The 27081-nt window shown below is 48.4% G+C and overlaps 1 protein-coding gene across 1 annotated transcript; it reads right to left on the bottom strand.

Moving 5' to 3' along the window:
- Positions 1 to 322: 322 nt before the first annotated feature.
- On the bottom strand, positions 323 to 27081 carry LOC132340028 (disintegrin and metalloproteinase domain-containing protein 9-like). Its single transcript, XM_059870753.1, has 22 exons — positions 26889 to 27081; positions 19145 to 19242; positions 18572 to 18636; positions 17453 to 17531; positions 16044 to 16120; positions 15144 to 15339; positions 14339 to 14404; positions 13864 to 13935; positions 12601 to 12770; positions 11201 to 11282; positions 10328 to 10461; positions 9949 to 10120; positions 9734 to 9826; positions 8790 to 8985; positions 7738 to 7843; positions 7120 to 7309; positions 6405 to 6485; positions 5827 to 5932; positions 4703 to 4841; positions 4089 to 4191; positions 3399 to 3526; positions 323 to 2350 (listed from the first exon to the last, which is right to left on the bottom strand). The coding sequence occupies exons 1-22, from the start codon at positions 26992 to 26994 to the stop codon at positions 2236 to 2238; spliced, it is 2574 nt and encodes an 857-aa protein (XP_059726736.1). The 5' UTR covers positions 26995 to 27081; the 3' UTR covers positions 323 to 2235.

Raw genomic sequence — 27081 nt, 5'->3', positions numbered from 1 at the left:
CCCCTCCACTCCTTTTGAGCTGGCCCCCAGCTGCTGCGGGATTGTGATCTGGGACCAAACCTGCCCACCCACAGGGGACAGAGACCCCCATGGCTGAGCCCAGGGCTGGTGGGCAGGGGGCTCGGGGGGGCCCTGCCCAGCCTCCTGCAGCAGCTCCAGGAGCAGCAGGAGCAGCAGCGGTGGCATTGCACAGAGTGGCCCCATGGCCAGCCGGTAACTGCCCCACAGTAACGGCCCCACAGCCCACCAGTAACTGCCCCACAGCTAACAGCCCCACCAGTAACAGCCCCTCCACCCTTTAAAGCAGAGGCTGAGGCAGAGATTTGTACAAAACTGGCTTCTTTATTGCTTGTTGGGGCTGTACAAAGGGGTTGGGAACAGCCCTTGGGCCAGAGAGCAGCGCGGGGCCGGCTGCAGAGGGGGACACGGCTCCCGACCTGCCCGGGACAGGTATCTACACTTTACAAAAGAAAGTCAGTAGTCATCTTCAGCAGTCACCACCAAAAACTGGAGCCACTTCCTGTCCCTGGGATCGCTCCTCACACCACATGTCCCTGCACCTGTGGCTATTCCAACGGGCACGCCGGGAGTACAAAAACTCTTTGTCTAGTGAAGGCACCATGTTCAGCATAGTTTAGTTCACACACACAGTTAAGTACATCTCTCTGGATGACTTCATTCCCTGGATCCCCTCCTCTTTCCCCACCCTCTGACCAGGGCTGGAGATGGGCTGCATCCAGCTGCAGAGCTCACTGTGACAGACAGACAAACAGACAGCCCGCTCAGGCAGAGCAGGACACAGCAACACAATTAGGAAGTAATTGATTATCTTGGAACAAAAAGGAGACCCCCACCAGTACAGTTGGTGAAATTCTAGGTGACAGTTTACAGATTTTAATGGTGTTATAAATCTTAATCTAAGTTTATGGGAAACCACAGGAGTTCAAGTATTTTATTACTGCACACACTATATATATATTTATGTATGTATATACAGAGAAAAAGATTATTTTTTGGCAATATTAGGGGGATTTTACAGATTGAGCTGTGCTTGTGGCGAGCACAGAGCAAAACAGCCCAGCAGGCTCTTCAGCACTTATCTCACTTTTAGCAAGTTTGTGCAACAGAACCTCACTTTTAGCAAGTTGTGCAATAGATTTCCATTTGTGAGCACGACATCCAGCTTCTACCCACAGCACCACAGGATCACGATCTACAGCTCCCTCTCCTAGCACAGTGGATGCTGAGCACCTCTGCTCAGGAGGAGTTCCAAAATCCAGTCTGGCCCATGGTGCAGGAGCAGAGGGCAGCCTGGTCTGACACACAGTAGCCCACAAACATCCTGACTGACACTGCAAGGGCTTGCCTGTTAAAACACGGGGTGCATCAGCCACCAGGCTCCCTTTTAAAGTGCTCAGAGAAGCTCTGGTGGTCCAGGAAGAGACACTTCCCACCTCCCAGTGTTCTGCAGGGACTGCTGCTGTCTTTAGACCTGATTTAAAACCTAGCAGCAGCCCATTTTTTAAAACCAGAATATGGCCGTGTCTTCTCGTACCTTTATCTTCACTGCCCATCCATGATTAGTGGGAATTAGTACAGGAGTCTCGTTTAGCCACTCTCTAATTAAAAAAGCATTAAACTCAGTGCTCCTATAGCACAGCTTAGTGTCAGTCAGCATGGAGTTAAGAATTTAAGTGCATTATTATGCATCTATAAACATATATACATGCATAAACATGTTTAAAATATATCTCTCTTCCTGAAAAAGTCCTCTGAGACCTCATTCCATTTATGCCATTAAGGTGTACATGGGAAACACTTCCCAGTCCATGCAGAGTAACTGTAAATTAACTGACAGATCTCCTTGCTTTGCAAACGGGTTACTCCAATTCCTCACTGCACAGTCAGAGAGAAAACAACAAATCAGACAATTTCCTTACCAGGACTCGTGGCAGAAATGGGGAAACCCAAACCCACGTGCTGGATTTCAGGACTATTTCCCTGCAGGCTGCTGCACGCCTGCTGCCAGCCTGGCTGCAGCAGCAAAGCTTGGACAGAGCGAGGGACAGGCTGGGTGTTTCAGTCCCTGGAGCTTTGGTCGAGGTATTTATTGAGTGTAAAGTTCTACATTCCTGCTTGGGATCTCTCGTTTGCCCTGTCCCAGGCTGCAGAGGGAGGCTGCCGGCACTGCCACGGGATGCCAGAAGGGGAACTGCAATTTCAGCCACGGCAAAGCTACTTGGGAGGCAAAGGTGCCGGTCGGGAAGGGAAGTACTGTCCCTGAGGTAAACATTTCTGCTGGGCTGGCGGCGCTCCCTGAGGTACAACCTTCTGCTGCGGGGGTGGGGGCCTGCAGGGGACACAGGAGGAGCAGTCAGTGCCACAGCCCTCACACCCCACCCTGCCCCGCCACTGCCCCAGCCCGGCCAGCACACCGAGACTCATTCCAAACACACCTCACTCAGATTGGCCTGAAATCCTCTGGGAACCCCCATCTGTTAAAACTCACCTTTAGTATTCACAGGCAACCCCCGACAGGGGGAGAGAATGATGCATCTGACTCCATCTTCTCAGAAGGCTAATTAATTACTTTATTATACTAAATTATTCTATACTGTATTACACTATATTACATTACATCCAAACTGAATCTGCCAAGCACTCAACTGCACAGCATCTCATGACTGTCAGCCCACAGTCCTGACACACACCAAGGAACCAAAACACCATCACTGTGGGTAAACACTCTCCATATTGCATTCTGCTTTGGCACAAACACAGGCACAGCAAATGAGATAAAAATAATCTTGGGAAGAATTGTGCCTTGCTTTTCTCTGTGAAGAGAAACGTGGGGACACTCACCTTTTCTCCAACATTCTCTGAAGACCCCCTGGCCCAAGAGCCTCCCCAACATGAGCTACATTAGGATGCTCCCACTCAGCCACTGGCACTTGCTGGGTCTGTGTGTGGCACAGCACAGCACTGCATCTCACAAGCACAATTCAAAAGTGAGATGAAACATACAGGAAAACTTTCTACTGAAAGTTAAGAGAAATGGTTTTGCACTTGGCCGTAGCATTCACAAATCAGCACAATGACAGATTTGTGAGTAATTTGCTTTTAAACTGACTATTTTAACAGGCCTTTCATCCACCTGCTGGGCTAATCTGCCCTCACAGCAGCGCTCTGAGCCTCGTTCATCACCACACAGCCATGACAGCACACGATGAATGCGCTGCCTTCCAGGGTGAAGTGAAGGAGAAACTTCTCCCAGTGAAAAGTCAGCCCCACTCACACACAACACACGACAGAACACCCCAGGGCTCCCAGGAGTGACGGCCAGGACAAGAAATGCCATCAGTGCCCCTGCCAGGGGGACTTGCAGTAACTGCACTGACCTGCTGGGCACCCTCGGCGGCTGCTGCACCGGGTACTGCGGTGGGGAGTAGTAGGGCTGGTGGAAAGCCTGCTGGGGGTGCTGGTTAACTGGGTAAGCTGGGACAGGAAAGGAGCTGGGATGCATATCCTACAAAGAAAACACAAAGGAATTGCACGTAGGGAATCAAAATATTTACGTCAGGGAATGGAAATATTTGCGTCGCTAAATAAGCGATGCTCAAGAACGCTTGCAAAGCAGCCTGGCAATGTCAGAGGTGCTCTTTCCTCTGAGAAACTCAGCAGGAAGAAGCAACAGCAGTCTGGAAACTGCTGGATTTTGAAAGACACAGCAAGGCTGATCACAACAGCGCTTGGTTTGCTCTGGGAGTGTGCTCTGGCTGGCTGTGGCTTTCGGAGGACAACTGCTCTGACAAGGAGAGTGGGCTGGGTATCTGCCCTGAGGAAAAGGGAGCAGCAGAGCAGGTAAACCAAGCACAGCCTGGGACAACACTTAAACTGGGAAACTGAGGAGGCCCCCATAAAACCCTCAGGAAACAAATATTCTCTCTGCTTTTTATTGAGGAGAAACATAATTTTCAGAAGTGAAGAAGTAACTTTAAGGCTTTTATTAGGGCAAAAGTTGGAGCAACTGCCTTCATCTCTTTACTTGAGAGTAACAAATAGAGTAAGGGAAGGTAGCTGATTCCTACCATGGGCACAGCTCTCGGAGGATAAGGCAGGCCACGGGAGAAGCCTCTCTGCTGGTAGTCCCTGGGCTCAGTGTCTGGCCGAGGAGGAGGTGACTGAAGGGACCTGAAATCCAATGGATTTGGCTGTGTGAGCACATAACCCAGACACAAGCACTGTGCAGGCTGTGAACCCAGGTACTGTGAACCTGACCTGGATTTATACTATCTTACCACGTATCAAGTGTGAGAAAGATAATATTTACAAATCAAATCTAAAGATTAGATTTACAAATCTAATAAACAACAACAACCCTTCTTCTGTTCAAGACTCTGGCAGCCTCTCTTTGCCCCTCTAGAAAAAGATGGGACCCAAAAACATAAACCCCTATCACCAATGCACAAGAACAAACATAACAGCAAAGAGAAAACTCTCTGCTCTCTTGATTTGGGATGGATTTATCTTTTCTGTCATTGCCAGAGGCAAACTGCATGTGCCATTGGATGCAGGGGCCCTCCCCTGACATCCTGGGACTGGGATATGCCTCCACACTTTGGCATGGCTGGTGTAAACAAACATCCATGGATTTTGCCCTGTTCCAGGGCAGAGGAGAAGGCAGAAAGCAGGAGGCACTCACGAGTGGCAGCGAGACATGAGCCTCCTGCAGCTCCTCTTCAGCCTGTCCCTCTTGGCAAAGGCCAGAGCAGCAGCCACGAGCAGGGGGAGCACCAGGAAGAAGAACACCAGCAGCCCATTGCGCAGAGAGGTGTCTTTGTCTGAGGGCACAAAACCATGCAGAAGAAATAAACCTTACAGCAGAGAATATGAGGTAGGAACGGTTCTGTAACTTCTTTCCATTTTTCATAGAAAAAACCCCAAAGAATCCAATAAGATAGATGCCCAAATAGATCCTTTCTGTTTATCTTTTAGAGCTGACACCCTGGGCTGCAGTAGCACATTAAATTAGGAGATCAGTCCTCATTTTTCATGGCTGTAATGTTTCATTACTAAAGATTTTATGAGAGAGGAAAACAGAGCTTCTGCATTCTGGTCTGATGGTAAATCTACCTCTTCTCCAGCCACTGTTTGCTGTAGACAAAGAACTTGGGTTCTTAATTTTGACATTTTTATATGCAGCAATTTCTCCCCTGCAGGCTGTACAAAAACAGCCTTTCCCTTTTTCTGTCTGATGATTTGAGGGATCTGCCCGAGCTCCAGTGTGCTTCTCCAGCCTGTTATTGGATCAGAGCTCCTAGCCTTCCCAAACCCACACCAGCTGATGAAAAACAGTCTTCAAGATCATTCTTGCAGCCTACAGAAGTTACACCAATCCCATCTTTATATACTCCACATGGACACAGCAAGTTTTCTCCAGATTACAGCTTGGCTCTGGTTCCTATTTCACCTTCAAACCCTCAGTGAGCAAAGCAAGCTTCCAGCTCTGTCAGTTTGCTTTCTCTTGTGCAGGAATCCTGCTTCCCTTCACTGGAGCTTCCCTTCCAAGCCTGGATACAGAGAAGTCCAAGAGGATCTTTGTTCTGAGGTGGCAGAAATCACCTGAACTAACCCAGATCCTTACAGATCCCCACCCCAGCATCCCGGCACAGAAGTGCAACACCTTGAGCACAAAACCTCTGCCAGAATTCTTTGCCAGTGAAACCCAGAGGTGTGTGGTGCATGCAGAGCCATGCACCAAAGTTCACCAACACGTGGGGCTGCCCTGGAGCACCCAGCCCCAGCCCAGCTCTCACAGCCACTTGCCATTGTATGGAGGGCCACTGTCCACGCTGCCCCCGTAGCCTTTGGAGTCACAGAAAGGGGGGGCCCAGCCTGCTTCACAGTGGCAGTTCCTGTTGTTGTTGCACACCTGCATTCCAAAACACAAACACTCAGTCACCTCCATTTCTGTGCATTTCAATCTGCTTGCAGCAGCCACGACCTGTTCTGTGCTTTGTGCTGCTCAGCCTGGAGACTTTTACCCACTTACTCCACAGCCAATTCCAAACAGTCCTTGGCCAGGCATCCCAAGATTTCACATGACTGAGCACACACAGCACTGTTCAGGAAGAGCTTCCAAGGATTAGCTATCCCAACAGCTTACACACCATGGCTTTTACTTGTTTGTTTTTTTCTTTGTGAGATGCAGAGTCAAATTTCATTAGCAATACTGGAATTGGGAATTCTTGCCTGGCAGAGAGTTGTGTCAAAGATTTTTTTTTGACACTGCTACAGGTTCTCTTGCCTAGAGGCATTTTATAGAGAGTTTTACAGTTCGACAAAACAGAAAAATAAAGTTACTAATCAGCATTTGAAAACTGCTGCCTCTCTTCCCTGCTTACCCCATGCCCGTGGCACTGCTTCTCCACGTCACAGTCATAGTTCAGGACAGAGGCACTGACACACTGGAAGTGCCTGCAGATCTGGGGAGCAGAGATGCACACAGATGAGGGATGATGGCATTTCAGTGCCCCCTTGCCTGCCCAGATCCCTGCTCCTAGCCCACAGCCACGCTGTGCTTGCTGCCACAAAGCCTCACACTCCCTCACTGATAATTCCAAACTCTGCAGAAACTCTGTTCCACAAAAGGCCTCTCAGCATGGGGCTGAGCTGGCACTGGAGCCTTTTGTCTCCAGTCTGAATGTAAAGGAACAGCAATTAAATTGTGCCCAGTAAGGACATGTGGAATGCACATTCCTCTGCTAGGGCTAAGCTTCTGCACTCTTTAGTTTAGATGGATTTTAATTGAAAGTTGTCTTCGAGGCATTTGTGTGAGCCTGGCTCTTCCTGCTCATTGACAGAGCAAAGTTTCTGGCTCTCAATGAACTCAATTTCTTTCACTTCACCTGCAAATGAAAGGCTCATTAAAGGTTTGATGCACATGCAGTGCAGTACTGGGCAGTGGGGGGAAGCAGTGGACTCACTTAGTTTCACATTAACTACAGGCATCCAAAAATAATGGTCATAACTATTTATGAAACAGTGCAGCTGAAAATTTTATTCCCATGAATACCCCAAGTTATTACATTAGGATATCACTTTAAATTTTTTTATTACCTTTCCATTACCACACTTGGTGCCTTCATTCACCATTCCTGGGTCTGGGACATCAGAGCCCAGCTGGAAATCCACCCCCCAGCACGTGGTGCTGGTGCCTCTGATGGGAGTTTGGATAACAGCAGGCTTGATTCCAAACACAGGCATGGCTTTCACATTTTCACACTGCAGCTTCCCACACATGGCATTCCTACAACAGCAACACAGGAACACTGTAGTGACACTTGAATTTATTCTGAGAACCAGACTGCCATGTGCTTGATACCATCTTTCCTTTCTACTGGAAGATGCTACTTGAAAACAAAATTGAGGCAACTTGACAAATAAAACTGAACTGGGCTTCATTCCAGTGCTGCAAGAGTAGTTTATCCCTTCTTCTGTAAGCTGTTGGAATCTCTACATTAAGGAAAACATGAGGATTTGCTTCTCATCTTCCCATATGTGAACATTTAGGGAATGCACAATCCTTGACAGGAGATGTGGAACACGCTCTCCTCAGCACAGCCCTGCACCCCTCCCGTGTGCACCCCCTACAACATCCCAAACTGGCAGCACAGCACCCAAACAGATTCCCAACCCTGTATTTCAGAGCTTCCCAATGCACTGGGCTCAACTCACCAGCTGGAACATTTCTTGTAGTCATGGCCGTGGAAACCACAGTTGCCAAATCTGTCCCCCTTGGAATTCACTTCAGCAAAGCAAATGTTGGGGGCTGCTTTGGCTTCTGCAAACAACAGCCCATCCCCAGAGAGAGGAGCCACGTTACCCAGGCACAGAAACATCTCCCACAGGATCTCCTGTACCCAGGGCAACTACCCTGCTACACCAATGCAGCAGCAAGCTTAGGAACTTGGTCAAAACACTAAAGAGGTCACCATGTCAGAATTACAAGGTTCCAAGTTTAAAAACAGAGAAAAACAGTTACTCAACCTGAGTCAATTCTAAGATTTGATATTTCTTTACAGACCTGTAGAGCAGAAACCCCACTGTACCAGAAATGCAACAAAATTATGACTTGGATCCCCAGCACAAAACTAAGTGTAACACAGGAAGAATGCATGACCATGATGCTAAGCCATTACTACCACTGCTCCAAATACTCTGCCAAAGCCAGCTGGTCTCTGTTAGTGACAAGCAAATAAATGTATTTTAAATAAACTTAGTGTATTTATAGGAATGTGCCCCCTGTTGACGGAGGGACAAAACTATCTTCTGGTTTTTTAAAAATGAAATAAGCCTAGAAGTTTTTCTCTTCAATGAGGTGAAAAGGCATCTCATAAGACTTAGGGGACTTCACTTCAAACTTAAGGATAGCTAATTGGACAAGAGCCACAAAGTTTTGCTTGGGCTACTTACTAGAAAAAGAAGAGAACAAAGAAACTAATTGCTTTTCTGAGGTGTTTTACCAGGGGCAGGAGGACCTCTTGCACCTGGCTCAGTTTTTCTGAGAGTAAAGAGTTTCTTTATTTTGCCTTTTATCAAAACCTTTTAGTTTCCAACACTCCCACAGAAGCCATCCTGCTGATTTGATGCCTTCTGAGGTAGCTGAGCTATCTTGGGTGAGAAATAGATCTCCAAGAGCTTGTGAGACCTGGCTGGAGGAGACCCACACTCGACGTATTCTTTAGTTACATCTCTTAGAAAGACTGTAACCCTTTGCCCTTCCTTACTGGAGCCAAAGATGTCCTGGCACTGGGCATCGTAGTACTGGCACACGCCGTTGTAGCAGTAAGCCTCCTGGTTGTGGCAGGGGTGCCCGTTCTGCACTGTGAAGTCTGGCTGGCAGAACTGGGAGGTGCCATTGCAGTACTCTGGGAGGTCACACTCGTTGGTACTGGCACGACACTCCGTGCCTCCAGGGAGCAGCTGAGCAGAAAGGGGAGGGAAAACTGCGTCAGAAAAGAGGAACCTCAGAGCAGAGAGTGGGGCTGCACCTGAGCCACAATACACCCCAAAGCAGGGACTGATCTGAATTCTGATCTGTGTGTCCTTGTGGGGCAGCTGTGAGAAACAACTGCTCATTTGAAAATCTAAAAAGGTTTATTAAACCTTGACAAAAATACAGCAAAGGGCTACATGAGGAAAAAGCTGCAGGGCTGGGAACTGCCCCTCGTGCACACCGGGGCTGGTTCATCCTCAAGAGGGATGCTCAGGCTTTTGTACCCCTGGGGCTGCATCAGCCAGCCCTGGCCCTCCCAAAGTCTGTCACTCAGCTCTTCTTTGCCATTTATCAGTGCAGACTGCTTTGTCACTGGACTGGAGCTCAGGTGTTGCCATGCCCACCCCCAAAGCACCCCCTGAGCTTTGCCATTCCCACCTGCCCCAGGTAAGGCACACCTGTGCAGCTTCTTTGTACCTGTCCTGGACAGCCCAGGCTGTCTGATGGCAACAATACAGGGGGGAAAGGGAACTGTGGGGAGGACATCTAAACTACAATAACATAACTGTGCATCACTAAAGCTTTTATTGATATTCACACAATAGTTATCTTTAATTGCAAGAGCCAATCATCTCATTATCCATCTATAACACAGGAGAACTCCCTCTCACAGATGCACTGACCAAGCCAATGCTCTCCTTTTCTCAACCTCCCACCACCAGCCCAGCCTCCTACCTGGCAGTTTTTGCAGCAGTCACCATAAGCACATGCAGCACCAGATCGGAGCCTGCAAGTTCCTGGCTCGCAGCACGGATCGCTCTCACATTCCTGAGGACACAAGGGCTGGGAATGTCACAAAATCTCCCCCTCTGTCACAAACAGTCCCCTCTGGGCGGGGGCAGAAGACTGCCCTGGCACCTCTGGGATAAGTTACACACACAGCTACGAACCTTTGGTGAGCCACAGTCACACTCCTCCCCAGCATCCACCAGCTTGTTCCCACAATAAGGGACACTGTAGGTCTCATCAGGCTTTGGGACATTGAGCAGGCAGCTCCCACCTTTGTTGAGTGTCAGCTTCTCAAAGTCTTCTGCACTGCAGCTGCTGAAGTTCCTGGATCCCCTGCAATGGAGAAAATGAGCTGAGCTTTACACTAAGCCAAGCCAGCACCCCCTGTGTGTGCAGAACAGGGGGACATTTGCATCCCTCATTACAAGCACAACAGGACTCTTTGCAAGGGGAATCTGAAGGTGAAAGTAATCCATAAAAACAAAGCACATGGATGGGGCATTTTGAGCTTTGTTTGCCCTCCCTTGGCCAGCTACTTACGATGCTCCAGAGCTCATAATGCAGCTGCTTGCCCCACAGTGACAGACTCGCTCGTCATCGTGGTTCATCCCCAGGTTGTGGCCGAGCTCGTGAGCCATGATGGAGGCAAACATCTGGATACTGATCCTTCCAAACTGCACAGGAGTGACACAGAAGGCAGTCAGCACAGAGCTTATCCTGACAAAGTCAATGTTTGCTTCTGTGCCAAGGAGACCCTTTTGCCATTCTGGCTCTACATTATCAGGATTCTCAGACCAACAGTGCCAGATTTCCAACCAAGTACATGGAATTTGCTCAGCAGTAAGAGCCCTCAGAGAAACCTCTCTGGGACACTACCCAACAACCCCCACTTTCCAGAGCAGCTGCAACATTAACACAAAAACTAGAACTCTCCACGCCAGCCCAATTCTCCTGAAATGTGCAAATTCCAGCACTTCTGTCACTGGTCCAAAGGAGCCAGATTTCTGGGATTGTGTGTTATCTGAGACCAGCAGCTTGGTTCTTTAAGGCTCTGCAGTTCCATATAAAGCATGCATGAACCAGCACTGCTCAGGGAGGTCACAGCTGCAGTCAGACAGCACAGATCTGACAACACCCATAGCTCCCACAAACTTTCAAGGCAGAGATGCTTAAAACAACACAGAGGAATCCTTTTGCATGAGTACTGCACACTGAGCAGAAGAGAAGCTGAGCAGAAGACTACAGAGAAGTTGTGATCCAGATACCCTGGAAGTGTCAGAAATTGCTGGAGACAACATAAGAGCCCCACTAAGCCACTTCAGCTTTGTTATGAAAGACACTGTGCTTCCAGGGAGACTTTCAGGTGCAAACTCTGACCTCAATCACATTCAGAGATCACTGAAGAAACCTCACCACGTTAATGCCTCCTGCATGGCTCTTGGAGCACACTGTTCCCACGTAGGCCATTCCAGCTGTGCCACCAAAACCCTTCTTCCTGCAGTCATGAAGAGAAAGGAAAGGCCATCATCTGTCTGTACAGACACACAGAGTCCACAGCAGCACACCACTCCTGCCTGTGGGGCACAAATCCTGCTGCTCCAGCTTTCCCAGGCTGACACAGGGGCACTGCTGCTAACTGCAAGCACAAATGGCACCAGTTAAGCTTTTGCTGTCTGCTCCAGATTCCTTTGCTCTGTCCATCTAAAACAAGTGTTTAGAGAGAAAGTCAGCTTCTTCCACATCATCCCTCTGCATATAAGGAGCACAGGCACTACAGCTGTGAGGTGATTCTGGTGTTTTCAGGGTCTCCCCGTGGGTGCCCAAGACAGAGAAGTCCAATTAAGCATGACCTGTCCTGACCCCTCAGACATGCTCCAGACTTAGCAAGCAGTTCAGCTCTTAGTAATTAGCAGCTCATTAGTGATTTCAGCTCTTTAGCTTGCTAAGTGCCTTTGGCAGAGCTGGGAGAGAGAGGAGAAGGCTGTGTGAGGGTCCACAGAGATGTCTTTATTGGAGTCTTCTGTGAAGGGTCTCAGGGACAGCTCTTCTGCTGAGCTGGGCAAAAGTAGGGGTTTTTACAGGGTACAGGAGTTTTGGAAACTATCCAATGGTGAGGGCAAAGCGACCTATAGACTTACAGAGAGATAAGCAAGGGTCTGAAGGCAGAACAGGGGAGCCTTAGGTCCACTCATCATGACTTGGCATTTCCTATCTTGGGCTGCTGAATGCCATGGAGGCACTGCAGGCCCTGTGCCTGCTACACAGCTGGGCTGAGCAGGGACAGAATGAACTTCCTGGTGTTAGGAAAATTAATCCACAAACACCAGAGGTTTATGTCCAAAAAGGAGACAGAGGAGTCCTTTGACTTTATTCCAGCCAAGGCAGAGGCCATGGGGCATCCCCTGGGGTCTCTCCAAGGTTTGGAGGATGCAGCCTCCCTTTTTATCCCAATTTTCAGCCACATTTCCCTTCTTTCTTTCCCCATTTCTGAGGCACTTGAGAGGTTCACACTGCCCAGAACACTTGATCCCAAAGATTCCCCTCTAATGCACAACCCTCCCTTTTCATTTTTAATTCTTACTGAATTTAGGCAATTTTCTTCTCCATTGTTTCTTTCATTTTTCAAATGTCCAATTTCATTTCTCAGCAACCCTAAAGTTTATTTGTAAAAACAAATCTCTTTTTCCATTCACCAATCAGTGGAATCCTTCCCATGGTTTTTTTTCTCTCCCAGCAGCAGCCCCACAGCTGGTTTGGAAACACAAATGCCCCGTTCCTGTCACTGGGAGCAGAGGGAAGGAGCTGGCACTCACAGGACAAACTGGGCGCTGTCGTGCCTCCGCCGCAGGACAAGGTTCTTCTCTCGCCACTGCACGAAATTGGCCAGCACATCCCCAGCCCCACCATCAGTGCTGATGATGTTCTCGTGCTTCCAGATCTCCAGCCCAACCAGCACGATGCGGATGTTCAGCATAATGTACATCTGGGGAGAAAACCAGGAGAAATATTCATTTATAGCCTCAGACAAAAACAAGTGGCCTGGTGGCTTGTACCTGTGGGGTGCCCCATGGGAGGAGGAATGATGAATCTGACTCCATGTTTTAGAAGGCTAATTTATTATTTTATGATCTATATTATATTAAAGAATGCTATAGTAAACTATACTAAAGAATGCAGAAAGGAGACAGACAGAAGGATAAAAGATAATAATGAAAACTCGTGACTCTTTCCAGAGCCTGGACACAGCTTGGCCCTGAGTGGCCATTAAGTCAAAACAATTCACATTAAACCAATCAAACAATCTCCAACCACATTCCAAAGCAGCAAAACACAGGAGAAGCAAATGGGATAATATTGTTTTACTTTTGTTTTACTTTTACTTAATGGCCCTGAGTGGCCATTAAGTCAAAACAATTCACATTAAACCAATCAAACAATCACTTGTTGGATAAACAATCCCCAACCACATTCCAAAGCAGCAAAACACAGGAGAAGCAAATGGGATAATATTGTTTTACTTTTTCTCTGAGGCTTCTCAACTTCCCAGGAAAAAATCCTGGGCAAAGAGATTTTTCAGAAGATATAACAGTGACACTGGTGTTAGAGATCTTATTGCAAGCATCCATCTTTTCTGTGTGGGTTTGAGGTTTCTTTCACAGCTAGTACACAACTGGAACCACCAGAATGCATTTTCCCTGTGATTCATTAGCTACAGGATCAATGCTTAAATGCCACACTGGCTCCATTGCAAGACAATACCAAACAGAAATAAAAAGAAGTCTCAATTCTGACAAATATCATGTGAAATAGTGGAGTTCCAGACATGCTTTCTCTCTAACCTTTACACAAACACAAGAATTGCAATAATTGCAACAATCTGTCCTGTCACTCCCTGGATGTAGCACAGGTTGGAAGAATTTCCTAAACTAATTCTCAAGGTGGATAAGTGCAGATGAATTTAGAGATGGAAAAGCTTCCATGGGGATGCATTCCCCAAAGTGGAAGCAGAACAGACCCCAAGGTAGACACTTCCAAAAGGCAGCAGGGCTGCAGCACACAGCACCCCTCCTACTCACACTGTCAAGGAAGTTTGCCAGCTGCACCATATGTTCTCTTACTTCTGTTTCACTCTTCCCAAAATCTTCAAACTGCAAGACAAAGAAACTTAGCTTCATGAAGAGAAGAGACAACAGCTAGAAGAAGGAACAGAACATTTTTGCCTGGCTCCAAATCTCCAAGAAGATGCAAACCAATTCAGCAACATCTTCACTGGTACTGCTCAGCAGCTCAGTATCCCAAAGACAACAGCAAAGGCAGTTTTTACCCCGTGCTTTCCTTACATTACAGAACCTCTCCCTGTCTGATGGCTGACTTCTGTTCTGAGGAAGATTGCATTGCACATATTTATCCACTTCCAGGGTAGCATATTTGCACAACTTGGGTAAATTGTCAAGTGTTTTTCAACAATCCATTTGGGAGTAATGAAATCTGAGGGCTTTCCAGGCCCTCTCCTGAGGAGAAAGAAAAAGGAAAGCCACACAGAACTCCCACCTTTTCTTTATCCACAACTATGAACAGCTCCACATATCTTGTCTGGTGCAGGACCGCCCTCTTTTTCTGGGGGAAAAAAAATAATTGTTTTAGACAACTTCAGATTTATTAATTCAAGTGTAAACAAAAAAAAAACCCCTCGTGACATTGTCATATTTCACTTTTCACCACCAGTGGTTTGAGACACACCCAAAGCACACGGTGCCAAAGCCAAGCAGTGGAATCCAATGCAATGAGAGTGTCTGAGTTTTACACTAAAACTCAGCTGCACAAAGACTCCCCTTGTTTCAAAAGCAAGGCACCTCTGCACAGATTGCTTTGGAAACTCACCACACACTTTGCTAAAGGGGCAGAAAGATTCTACCAGCAAATACCAATGACTTTGATGTGAAACACAACATTTCTTCAATCTTGTTCCTGTACAGACAGTCCTTGAAGGACAAGGGGGACTTCACACCAAACTGCTGCTGTGATGGTGAGGATGGAATAAACATGACAATATTCTCCTGGCTCCTGATGCAGTACTTTGTTAACAAGCCTCTCCATGAGGGCCATGCTCCTGCCCTTAGAAGTCCCCCAGAAAAGCCCAGGAATATTCTAATCAGCTGCCCCACCCTCCCTGCCATGTGCAGAAGCAGGAGGAGACTGTGGCTGCTTTGGGGAAGAAACTGAGTTGTCCCTTAGTGCAAACCCCCCAAATCATAAACCTTTAGGTATGCACTAAGTCCCAGGAAATCTGATAAGCTGCTTCCACACTCTTAAATGAACTCACAAAACCCCTTGTGTGGGACTGGGGAGGACTTACCCGCAGCAGCTGGGTCATGCTGGGATGGAGCTCTCCCTCTGCACGTTCATGTTCCCCTTCCTGGCCTTCAGTGGTTACTCCACACTCTGTGGGCTCTTTCTTCACATTGTCCAGTCGATACAGAATGTGTTTAGAGCCAGAGGAGGGATCCATGGGCTCAATCCCATAGGTGACATTCCCTACTGTCACCAAACCCCTAAAACAAGGCAGTGTGTAAGAAATCTGGCACTGAGCACAGAGGACAGTTACCCAGAATTTTATTTTACTGGATAACCAAAGCCTGCCTGTACCTCAGCTCTTGTGACCCAGCACACTTCACAATTCTACATTTCCAAAGGCCTTTCACTGAGCAGGGCCTTACAAATGCAGGACATTAAACACCTCTGTAAGGCTCTGAAATGCCCCAGGAATTACAGCCCAGGTCTTAAGCAGAAATGCTTTAGATCAAATACACTATTGCCACTCTGGTGCTTGACATGGCCCTGCAAAAAAATCAGTGGCCCACAATATATGGCAATTAGGCCAAAGTAGAAAACAATTCCATCAAACTTGAGGTGCATAAGGTTTAGGGTCAATTTTGTGAAATCTGGAGACTAGTGTTCAACATTCCACTTCTGCAACAGGTACAGTTGTCATAACTATCTGTGCAAGTTAAAAAATAATCCAAATATGCATCAAAACTAATTTACTGCATTCTGGTAGCAATCTTCATAAATAACTTATTTGATTGTACTTCAAATATCTGTGAACTCCTTGAATAAAAGGACACCAGCACCAAGGCAGCCCAGTGCAGCCAGTGACTCCCTGGCTGGCTGAGGCACAGTGAAAAGCAGCAGATCTGGGTTTTGGCTTCAGCAGCCACAATGTGACAGCAGGGACACAAAGGAGGAGCTGTGCTACCTGAGCCCTGAGCAGGTGCTGACAGCCACCAGGGAATCCAGGGTGCCCTCCACGAAGCCCTGATAGTGGCAGTGATCCTGGCAGGAAAACAAGGGTGAATTACACAGGTGTTTCAGGCACCCCTGCACAGCCAGGGCAACCTCTGAGCTGCCACTGACCAGCAGTGATCACAACTCAAGAACACAACTTGTATTAAATGTAAGTTAAATTTCCACAGCTGGATTTCTTGACTTGACCTAGGCTATCCCTCTCCTGTTCTGTCCTCCACCCTGCCTCAAATCTTTCCAGGCCAGCCCCTCCCTCCTGATTTGGGCCAAATTACTCTTCAGTCTTCTGGCAGAAAGCTCTGGCTTGTCTGTCACCTCTCAGCAGCAGGAGGAGGGACAGCACCAGCCAGAGCTGTGCTGCACAGTGCAGCCCTGACACACTCTGGACATACAAATTCTGGAAAGCAGACAAGGGGCAACATGGGCAAATACACTCCATTTTCTCTGTCTCATCTTTAGGCACTGATACAGGGGTCTGTAGTACAGGTTCTGTCCCCTGGTGCTCAGCAAGGAATGCAGAAAGCACAGAGAGCTTGTGCTAACTCTTCAGGGCCAGTGTGACTTCTGTGACCTAATGCTGAAAAAGCATTTTTCCTCTAACCAATTCCTTTTAACGAGGAAGCAAACAGTCATTTGACTCAGGTGCTTTATTTTCAAGAACAAGATCCTGTGAATCATGTCTGACTAACACTTCCCTTTCAAAGGAACAACACTCATCCCTGAGAGTGAAGCCATTAGGAAATCTCTCTTGCATTTTGTATCACACAACCTGCTTTCAATTCTGCATTTCCAAAGGCAACATGTCAGGCAACAAATGCTTTCTGTGGAGTAACTCCAACACTGCACAGATCCCATCCCTTCCCATTCAGACTTGTGCACCCCTTCCAGCAGCTCCCACCTGGCAGGACTCACAGAGCAGCCCACCTGAGGAGTTTTTAGTTGCTAACAGCCAGCCCTGCTGAATGGATGAGCCAGCTCACAGTGCCTCAGGGACCCATCTGGAAGCTCACTGTGCTGCCTGTTCAGCCCCCAGAGCACCCAGAGCCACCAGCCCTGCACTGGGCTGTGGGACAAGGACAGCAGCACCCCAATAACCAGACACCAACAGCTGAGAGCAGCACTGCCTTGCAGAGAGGAGCTGCTTCTAATGAGACAGCAACCACCTCCACAGCAGAAAATCAGGTTTTTCACAGGGTTAGAGCCTCATCCAAAATTAAGGACTCTCTCCAGGAAGAGGGCAGTGGGTACTGAAGGGGGCCCAGCAGAAAATACAACCATCCTTTTGTAATCCCAACTCCCTCATCCCACAGATGCTCTGTTCCAGTCACCCTCAGTGAGGGTATGAATAGAAGGAAGTCCTACCTGGACATCTGGATATTCCAATTGCAACTTTCCCTCCTTGTCATAGGTATAAACTGTGAAATCTTTGGGCAGCAGTTCTCTGCAATGACAGGGGACAAGGAACACAAGAGGAATTTCATGGAATGATTGTGACAATGGAACAGAGCAGTAAGATGGCCCTAATCAGAAGCGTGACAAATGTGTAAATTGAAATTAAAGAAGGAAACACTAAAAAGGAAAATCCTCTAAAATTAACCAAGAAATAGTATATTTTCACAGCAAAATTCAAGAGACCAGGATGGTAGAACTGCTAATGAAATCAAACAAACCACCTCACCTCAGATAGTAGAACAAGCAGCAAAACCCATTAAATTGTGCTAAAAGCCTGTTTCCAAGCAGAAAAAAAAAAAAAATTCTAGCCCTCAGTCTGCTGCATGTGCCTTTTCCTCCCCAGTTTGAGGAGGAAGTGCATTGGAAAGTCTCCCACGATTTAGACTGCTGCACCATCCTGGTAATTCCATTGATGTGGTGCAGCTGAATTCCCACATTTCTGAGGGTCAGGGCCTTGGCAAGGGGCAGCTGGAGCTCCCCAAGGGCTTGCACAGGGGCAGTTTGGCCAGCAGTGGCCTGGTAAATGACCATGTGCTGGTGCTGCAAGTGGCTCTTAAACCCCAGACAGACAGAGTCTGTATCAGCTGTGAGGTGTCAGTATTCAGACCTTGGAGAGAGCCAGTTTCCTCATTTATTAGTGTCCTTGTGCTCCTGAGACAGGAAAAAACACAAAACTAAAACAATAAACAAGATTCAGACAAAAGTGAAAATATTTACTTGAAATACAGTTCAGCTTGTTTATTTTTAGCTGTGAATAGAAAGAGTTGTAGATTCCCTGGGTCTCCTCGGAGTAATCTGCAGCTTCCTGCTCTGAAGGGGGTTCCCCAGGGCTGCAGGAATCAAAAAACATCTCTGGCTGACAGCCAGGACACTAGGATTCAATCTCTTCCCAGTGTGCAGAGCTGGGATCTACCTGCTGGGGAATCCTGCACTCCCCCCAGGATTCAAAACTCATGTGCTACCTGCCAGCTTCTCATCTGCACACAACAGTTTGGGTGATTTAATAATTTAAAGAAATTCATCACTTACTTGTTCTTTTCTAGATGAATGGTGTATTCTTTTCCCTCAATCTCAATAGCATATGACACTTTGTCCTGAATATAAAGAAAGGTGCATTTTACTCATGTTAATGAATGAACCAGTCTTTGAAACCAACAACAGTGGATGAGCCTGAAATTTATTTTCTAATTGTCCCTGCCTCAAGAGTTTAGCATCTCTTCCTGTGTGACTGGGGAAAAATCCCATGAAGGAAATGGTTTCAAAATAGAAATGTGGTTTTTTTTTATTCTGTCCTTCTAAAACTTCCACAGAAAAGTTCCAAGTCAGAGTCAGAAAAGGACAACACAGTTTTTTTACTGAACATGATGCAAGTTTTACACCCAGATCAAAAATCCACTGCAGCAACTCATGAGCTCTGGAGGAGGGAGGTACTCCTGTCCCTCAGCTGCCAGCAGTGCCAGAGGTGATGCTCTCTGCAGGGACAGACATTTCCCTGCTGCCAGGTACATCCAGCAGCATCCCACAGGCATTTCAGGTCAGTTTTGGGCAGATTTTATTTGGAAGCAGACACTAAACTGAAGCTGTGTCTCAGACTGCCCATACCTGTATGGAGGAGCTGTTGGAAGCCTCTCGTCGTTCTCTTCCCAATCTCTGTGGAGTGACAACTTCGTAGGAAGTGAGCAGGGAAATCTCCTGGAAACCTGGAGAGCAGAACACAAACACTGGCTGAAGGAACAAAGCAACCAAGAGGATGAAGCTCAAGGAAGAACACACTACTTCAGGAAAAGTGCACACACAGAAGAGCTCAGAGCAAGGCACACTTGGATTGCCTTGCAGGGGCCAGAGAAAACAACACACAAAGAGCAAAGGAGACACCAAATTTTCCAGAAAGTCTCCAATTGAAGTCTTCACATTCCAAATACTGTCTTAGCAGCACCACCACTCTTCATCAGCAGAATCAGCTCTTAAGGCAGGTCTTAAGCACAGCAAGGGATACCCAGTGTCAAACCAAGCATCCTGTGCTGCAAAACTGCACAACTGCCCCGTGCAGCCTCTCCCAAGGAGCTCCAGCAGCTCCTGCTCTGCCCCTGGCACAGCTCAGCCTCACACCCTGGCCCTGCACAGCACAGCCAAACTCCTGCCCTGAGGCTGCTGCTACCATTTATTGTGCTTTTAGAGAGCTCTCAAGGGCCTCATCAAAACAACTGAGGTGAGACAAATCCCTACAACAAAGAAGCTGTCACAGATCCTTTTATATTTTATTTGTATATGCGACATCAGACAGATCCCCTGAACCAAACCAGTCCACAGTCCAAACTCCCTTTATCAGTTTTTGCCAGCTGTTTGATATTAACTATGTAAACAACAATAAATTGTGCATGCAAATTACTTTTCCCATCAGTGGTGGCATCTGCTAGTGCCTGGCTCACAGCCACTCACCCAGGAAGCAGGAGGTTGGCCAAGCCAGATCAGGCAGCATCCAGAGAAGCAGTTTTCCTGGCTCATGGCAAGGGAATCAATGAGCTCATCAGAGGAGTCTGAGCTCCCCAACAAAGGCAGGGGGAAGGGAACAGTCATCCTCACTGTCTCCAGAAATCATCACCACCTCTGGGGCAGGTGAGCGAGTGTTTGGTGCCCAAGACCCTCCAAAATCTCTCAAGTGGGACTGAGATGCTGCATCCAGTCCAAACCAGCCCCTCTAAGCACACCAAAACTCACACTCCAAAGGCTTCTCTAAGTTGCAGGACAGCACTGTGAGCTCAAAGCCTCCATGAGAGGCCTGCTGCATCCCTGGGAAAATGAGGAGGCTTTAAATGCCAGGGGTTCCCCAAAAAGCACCAGGCTGCAGTGGCATTCAGGCTCCTTCAGATGCCTTCTCCTCCTCTTCCCACCCCTGGCAAGCTGACACACATCATCATCACCTTGGGGAGCACTCAAAAAGGCATCCCAAGGGAAAAGCAAGTCCCTTGCACACTCTTCCTATCACCAGCCAGGGGCTGTGTGCAAATCACCAACAGGACAGGACTGCTGGGAAGGTGCCTGGAGCTGTTTGATTTTCCAGCATCACTCTCATTCCATGGCTATGACAATGGGAAGGTGCCAGCAGCTCCCATCCCCAGCAGCAGACCAAGAACTCCATGTTACAACTCACTTTAAAAGTGTTTTTGACCAATCACACAAAGCAGAAGCACACTGACAGTATTTATATCTGTATAGGATATATTCTATATTGACAGTAGTTCCATCCAACCACATAAGCACAGGTACCTTTGGTTAAACAATGCTGGCTTTTTTCAAATCCAACACCTGCTTATGAGCCTCAAACACAATGCACAGAGCTCCAGTATTAAGCTTAGAACTCCCTAATATCACTGGATAAACTTTTCTGCAGCTCAGGGAGTTATTCTAGCCAAGCATTAATACACAGACCATGGTTCTGTTTGTCCTTGTTTTCTACATTTTATATAATTTTTCTGCTGACCAATCTCATGGCTCCTGCTCAGCTCCAATCCCAGTTCTGCTGTCTCTGAGCAGAGACAGCCTTCTCTCTGCCTTCTGCAGCTTTCCCAAAACTTTCTGATTTATGGATTCCCACACTTCCCACCACTATCCCTGAAGAACAAGCCATCAGATCACTGCCAGCTTCCCTCCTGTCACAGCTCACATGGCCATGCAGGAGGCCTCAGATGCACTGTGCTGTCCTGCTCTGCCACACAGCATTTCTGTCACCAGAGCACAGGCACAGCCCCACTGCTTCTCAGGAACTCACACAGGGCACAGACTGCAGCAGAACTTTCATTGTCATTGTGTTTGTAGAGAAAAGGTATTTGTCTACTATTAAAGTAGACATCCTACAATACTCAAAAAAAAGTAGACATTAAAAGTATTATACATTAAAAGTATTAGAGTAGACAGAATACAATACTACAAAAGTATTTGTCTACTATTAAAAAAGCAGAGATAAAATTCCTGAAAACAGCCCCTGACTGGTACAGAACACAGTGTCAGTACCTCCCTGGCCTGAAAACAAGGGAGGGAAGGGCTGCTTCCTTCCCTGGAATGAACCACCAAAAGCACAGACTGCAGCAATCACTTCTGTCCATTTGTCATTTCCCAGCACACACTCCAGCCAGCCCCGAGCTCCTGCAGGGTGCTGCTCTGCCCTTGTCCCCTCCCCAGTGCCCTTCCCACCCTCAGCAGAGGGGTGGGACCCTGGGGCCAGGCTCTGCAGGCTCTCGAGGCACAGCTTCCACAAACAGCAGGGCACAGCCAGCCTTGGCAGTTCCTGGAACAGACACGTTTGCCCAAGAGCAGCTTGGACGCACAAAACAAGTAAGTGAATCATCACATGAAGCACAACTGGGAGGGATTTCTGGGAAGAGTACAACTCCAAGAGGATCCTCTTAGAGCAACAGCACTAAAAGAGGCCAACTTTCAAGTCTCTGAATGCTCTGACAGTTCTCTCCCCACTTTCTGCCCTCCTTCCCATCCTTCACCCCCCCCAGTTTGGGAGGTGGTGGGGGTGGGAGTCTCCAGCAGGTATGTCCCTGGCACTGCCCCTCACTTCCCACAGCAGCTGTTGTCATGCCAAGTGCCCTGGGCAGCATTTCACACATCACCAGCAGCCCTCAGAGAGGGCACAGAGCCCATCAGAGAGAGCACAGAGCAGTTCAACAAAAAACCCAACCCAAGGGACAAGTGCAGCCAAGCAGAAAGCCAACCCCGCTGCCACATTTCCTTCTACAAAGACCAGGTAGAGTTTGGAATCAATTTTTCAGCAAGTCACAGGACTTCTAATCATCAGGTGCTTTCTGGCAGCTGCTGGAGCTGCACCACGTCACTGCTGAGGACAGGACATGCTGATGACCCATTTCCGTGCTGAGATTTGATTTCTGATCAGAAGAACACAACTGCATCCATGACCACAGTTATCTCATCTCATCTCATTAAAGGCTGCCATTAATTATCAAGCACTGGAGACAACTAGGAAGATGTGATTCATCTTCCCCTCCCCACCCCAAATCCACCAGAGGAATTCCATGCATGCTCCACTGCATGTGGGAGCTTGAAAACCACAGGAACACATCACAGCCATAACGACTCTCCAGACACTGAGGGAACCTCTGGGGGTGTTCAGGTAAGATCTGCCTTCAGCAAAGGTCAGACTGCATTCCCTGTCTTGCTAGACCTTGGCATGCCCATTGGCTCAGTTACAGAATCAGAGCACACAGCTACATCCACCCACTCACCCACACTTCCCCTCAATTACCATCCTTCCTGAGCTGTGACTCCTTCCTGAGCTGTGACTCCTTCCCAAGGAAGGTCAAAGATACACTCTTCAACGGAAGAAAAAAAATTAAACAGAGGAAAGTTCAGACTGTGGCCTGTTAGACCACAAAACAAACTAATTTCAGAAAAACACCTCATCAGCATGTGAGCAGGTCAGCTGCTAACACCAAAACTCATTAAGTTAACTGTGGTTATCATCAATTGATTACAATTAATAGCTGAGGTCAGCTTCCACACTTGGGCAGGGGATTGCTCACCAGAAGTGCCAAAGGCATTACCCAGCCATCCAACCCACCAGGACAGTTCCACATGGAGCATCTCCAGCGAGCATTCCTGGCCCCAGCATTCAGCTCCTTGTGCTTCAAGCTGCACCTCTGAGCTCCAGAGCAGGGCAGCCATTCACCCCCTTCCCTCTAGCTCCACATCTTTAGATTTCCTGCTGTCATACTTGCCTCCCCCTTCCTGCAACTAAGGAGCATCAACATTCAGTATCTCCTTACACCTCTGCCTGTTCACATCAGGCTGTTCTGGCTCCACTCTCCAGTCAGATAAACCTATCCCAAAAATCCCCAAAACAGGACACAAGAGCACAGTGAGACCTCACACATACCAAGGCACACAGGCTGTGTGTGTTTATGGATCTCCACAGGTTAAACTCCCCCTCAAAATAGACAGCACACATCTGATTCACTTGTCATTTAACCTACTCTGACAATCATTTCCTTTCCTGCCAACATGCTCCCACTCCCCATTTTTCACCCTCTCATACTTGTACAGAAATTATTTCCACCTCAGCAGAACCCTTTGCACCATCCTTTCAAAGCCACTTATCCCTGACAGATTCTTCTCTCGTGCTCAGATCACTGGGACTGCTATCCCAGTCTTTATGGAGCCTGAATCCCATTGGACTGGGAGGTACCAGCTGCCAGCTCAATCTGCATTCTCCAGATCCTATTTTCAGAATCATACAGGAGTTTGCCAAGCAGTGTCTGAGGAGAAACTTCCATGACCTGGCTTACTTACATATGTCCTTCAAAACAACAGAACCACTGCTGGTGCATTTCTCCAGGCAATGGCACACCAGGAAAAGCATTTTTTTGGTGCACTTGACTTTTGCACTAAGGTCACAGCTGAAGTAGGATTTACTCTTTGGACTACTGCAAGCAAAAACCTCCTTCACTTTCACTCTGCAAATATTATCCAAGTCTACTTTAAAATGTTTAGAGGTTTATAAAAAACACAAAGATAACAAGTCTTCTTCTAAATGTAGGAATGTTTTCTGTGCAGCCAGCAGTTCCAGCTCCTCCCAAACCTCAAACACTAAAGAGTGCCTCAGTGGTGCTTCATCTTCAAAACACCTGGGAACATCTGGCCAGCTGTTCTTCCACAGGCACTACTCCTTGGGACTTTTCTTTCCACCTCTCCCTCCCCTGCTCTCAGTCTTCAGACCTGCTGGGTCTCTTGCTGTGCTGGTGCCTTTTAGAAGGCAGGAAGAGATGAGCAATTATCATGGCAAGAGAAGCAAATTCCTCTGTATGTATTGCTCACCTGGAATATTTGTACAACATTAAACCTGGCCAGAGCAGTTCATGAAGTTTCTTTTGGTATTTCACTGGGGATGTTGGATGTTGATCAGGTTACGGAGCTCTTCCACAGAAATATTTCCTAGAAAATTCTTACACCCCTAGCTGAAATCCAGACCTATGCTGTAAGTGTTTCCTGTCTAGACTCTCCCCATTCCTTCTGCCCTTCCTAAAGCCTAACTTGTCTGCAAGACAACAGCTCCACTTGTTCTACAAAAGGGACTGTCACACGTGTCCACTGCTACTGTCACAACAGGCTCTGCACCTCGGAGCCTTCTCCCAAGGAGAGGCAGGGTAAAGCTAAGCTATCTGCAGCAAAATGAACCCTCCTGGGGGTCACTGGCCCTGAGTCACTCCCTTCCACCCACCACAGCGTGCCCACGGACAGGGGCTGAGCACACTGAGCCCACTCACTTCCTCCCCATCTTACCAGCTGTGAACGCCAGCTCTGCTTTCTCAGCTGACTCCGTGGGAAGCTTCTCTTTAAGACATCACTGGCTTTACATCTGGCCACCAAAGGGAACTGTGAAATGCACATTCTTACCTTTTCTTTTATATTTAGCTTGTGAAATAATAATGATCAAGACATGCAGAAACTCTAAAGTCATGATCCTCACTTTGTTTTTCCAAAAGCAAGGCATTACAAGAGGCAAAATAAGCTACACTGAAATGTCTTTCCTCTCTTTCACATGGAGGAAATAACCACAAACCCACTCTTTGCTGAATGATTCTCCCAGATTTGTTGCAATACAGGTGAGGCAGTGCTGTGCTTTCTGTGATCTGAACAAAAGAATTATCTTAACCAAACAGCCTATCTCCCCAGAAATTTAAACCCAAGCATTTAGACACTTCAAGAATTGTGGTCAAGCCTGGCTGGAACATGTGTGTGTATGACAGCAAGTATCAAGGAAGAAATGGAGCAGCACAAAGCAGTCTCTGCCTGTGAATTTTTTTGAATCCATACAGTCAAATCTTGAAGGCTTCTATGGACACCAACAGGAGAGGAAAAGCCATACACACAAACCCCTTAAGGCTACACACCACCATGTGATTATGGTCATTCAGGAATTTTCAGATAATAGTTTTGGGCAACACTCCACTTCTGCCTTACATCCCTATGTGTGTCAAAAGCCCTTACATTATAACCCAAGAGCTGGAGGTTTCTACCCTCTCCTTCATGCTCATACTCAGGCAAGGGAGGTTCATTATATTTCGTGGAAGGTTTGGCATTAATAGCTGGGACAGAGAGTTCCAAAGGCAAAGAGGAACACTACCATCCACCATCAGGAATTGGCACCAGTGTTTCTTTCCTACAGGCAGGAACAAAAATCTTCTTCCTAAAACACCAAGCACCCCAGTGGAAGCACAAGCACCTGGCATCTCAGAGATGCATAATTCCAGACATCACTCCTGGGCCTCCAGTCAGGCAGCTCCCAATGTGCTGTACCCCGTCTCAAAGCTGACTTTCACCTCACGCAGCTCACACACCCTCCAGCAACAACGCAGCAAGTAAGAGGAAGGGATTCCAGCACAGAATCCCTCAGGGAGAGGCACACACCACATAAGAACCGTCCTCAGCATGAAGCATCAGTATCAAGTTGTATATTCCTCAGTTGGGAAGACCCGACTATAAAAACATGCATTAATGGCAAACACAAAAGTTTTACACAGTGCATGTGTCCCTTCAGGAGGGGGGAAATAACGACAGAGGAGACATTTCTGCCTGTCATGTATGTACAGCCTTGAATCAGCACCATTAGAGCCCATCAACAGAACCATCTCAATTCATAAACAGTCCGTAAGGACAGCACAGGATGAAGTCCTTAAGAGCCACGGAGAAGGATAGCACTGAGTCCTGCCCTCCCTCCCTCCCTGGGGACAGCAGCCTGCGTGGCTCTGCCCCAGACCCGAACCGACCGGGCAGCCCCCCATCCCTGGGGCTTTGCTGGGCTGCAAGAGCCAGACGGAGCTTCCGGGAGCGCACGGGAGGATGGAGAAGCAAAGAGCCGCGGGACACCTGCGAGCTCGGGCAGCTGTGCCGGGACCCGAGGCCACTGCCGCGATCAGTTCCCCCCGTCTGGAGCTCCACGGGCCCGGCACCAGAGCCCCGCTGTCCCGCTAGGCCCTCCGCAGCATCCCTGAGCAGGAGCGCGCTGGCACCGGCGATGCTGGGCAGGGCACAGGTGATGCTGGCACCCACAGACCCGCCCGGGGGCAGCGGCCACCCCCGGGCACCGCCGCGGGGCACACGGGGCCAGCGGGCAGCACCCCCGCTCTGGCCGGGCTCTGGGGGGCTCTGCCCCACCGGACCCCTTCGAGGGCACGGGAGGGGAAGCGGCTGCCCCAGGGAGGGGTGACAAGGGGGGGCCCGACCCTCCGGAGGGGACGGGGAAGGGGGCACGGCGCTGTCCGGGAAAGGGAGTGGGGCCGAGCGGGGTGCGGGCGGCAGGCCCGGCCCGGCCCCGCGCACTCACCCGCGGGCTGCCCGGGCGCGGCCGGCGGCGGCAGGAGGAAGATGAGGAAGAGGAGGAGGCGACAGAGGCAGCTCCAGGCCCGGGCCATGACACCCCCTACCCACATCGCCCCTCCCGTGGGGCGCTGGGTCCGGCCGGCGGCCCCGCGGCCTTATGGAGCCGGGCCGGGGCCTGCGCTGCGCCGCCCCGGGGC

The sequence above is a fragment of the Haemorhous mexicanus genome, chromosome 30 (genome assembly GCF_027477595.1).
Source record: "Haemorhous mexicanus isolate bHaeMex1 chromosome 30, bHaeMex1.pri, whole genome shotgun sequence".
NCBI lineage: Eukaryota > Metazoa > Chordata > Aves > Passeriformes > Fringillidae > Haemorhous > Haemorhous mexicanus.
Note: the sequence above shows the minus strand (reverse complement) of the source record. Positions and strands in the feature narration are given on the sequence as shown.

What these genes read in the sequence shown, in the direction of transcription:
- LOC132340028 (XM_059870753.1), bottom strand. Translation starts at nt 26,994, where the DNA reads ATGTGGGTAGGGGGTGTCATGGCCCGGGCCTGGAGCTGCCTCTGTCGC. An exon ending in AGCACCTGCTCAGGGCTCAG is followed by an intron (nt 15,340 to 16,043) that starts GTAGCACAGCTC and finishes GCCTTGTTTTAG; the next exon opens with GGGTTTGGTGACAGTAGGGA. An exon ending in GTGACTGTGGCTCACCAAAG is followed by an intron (nt 9,827 to 9,948) that starts GTTCGTAGCTGT and finishes TTGTGTCCTCAG; the next exon opens with GAATGTGAGAGCGATCCGTG.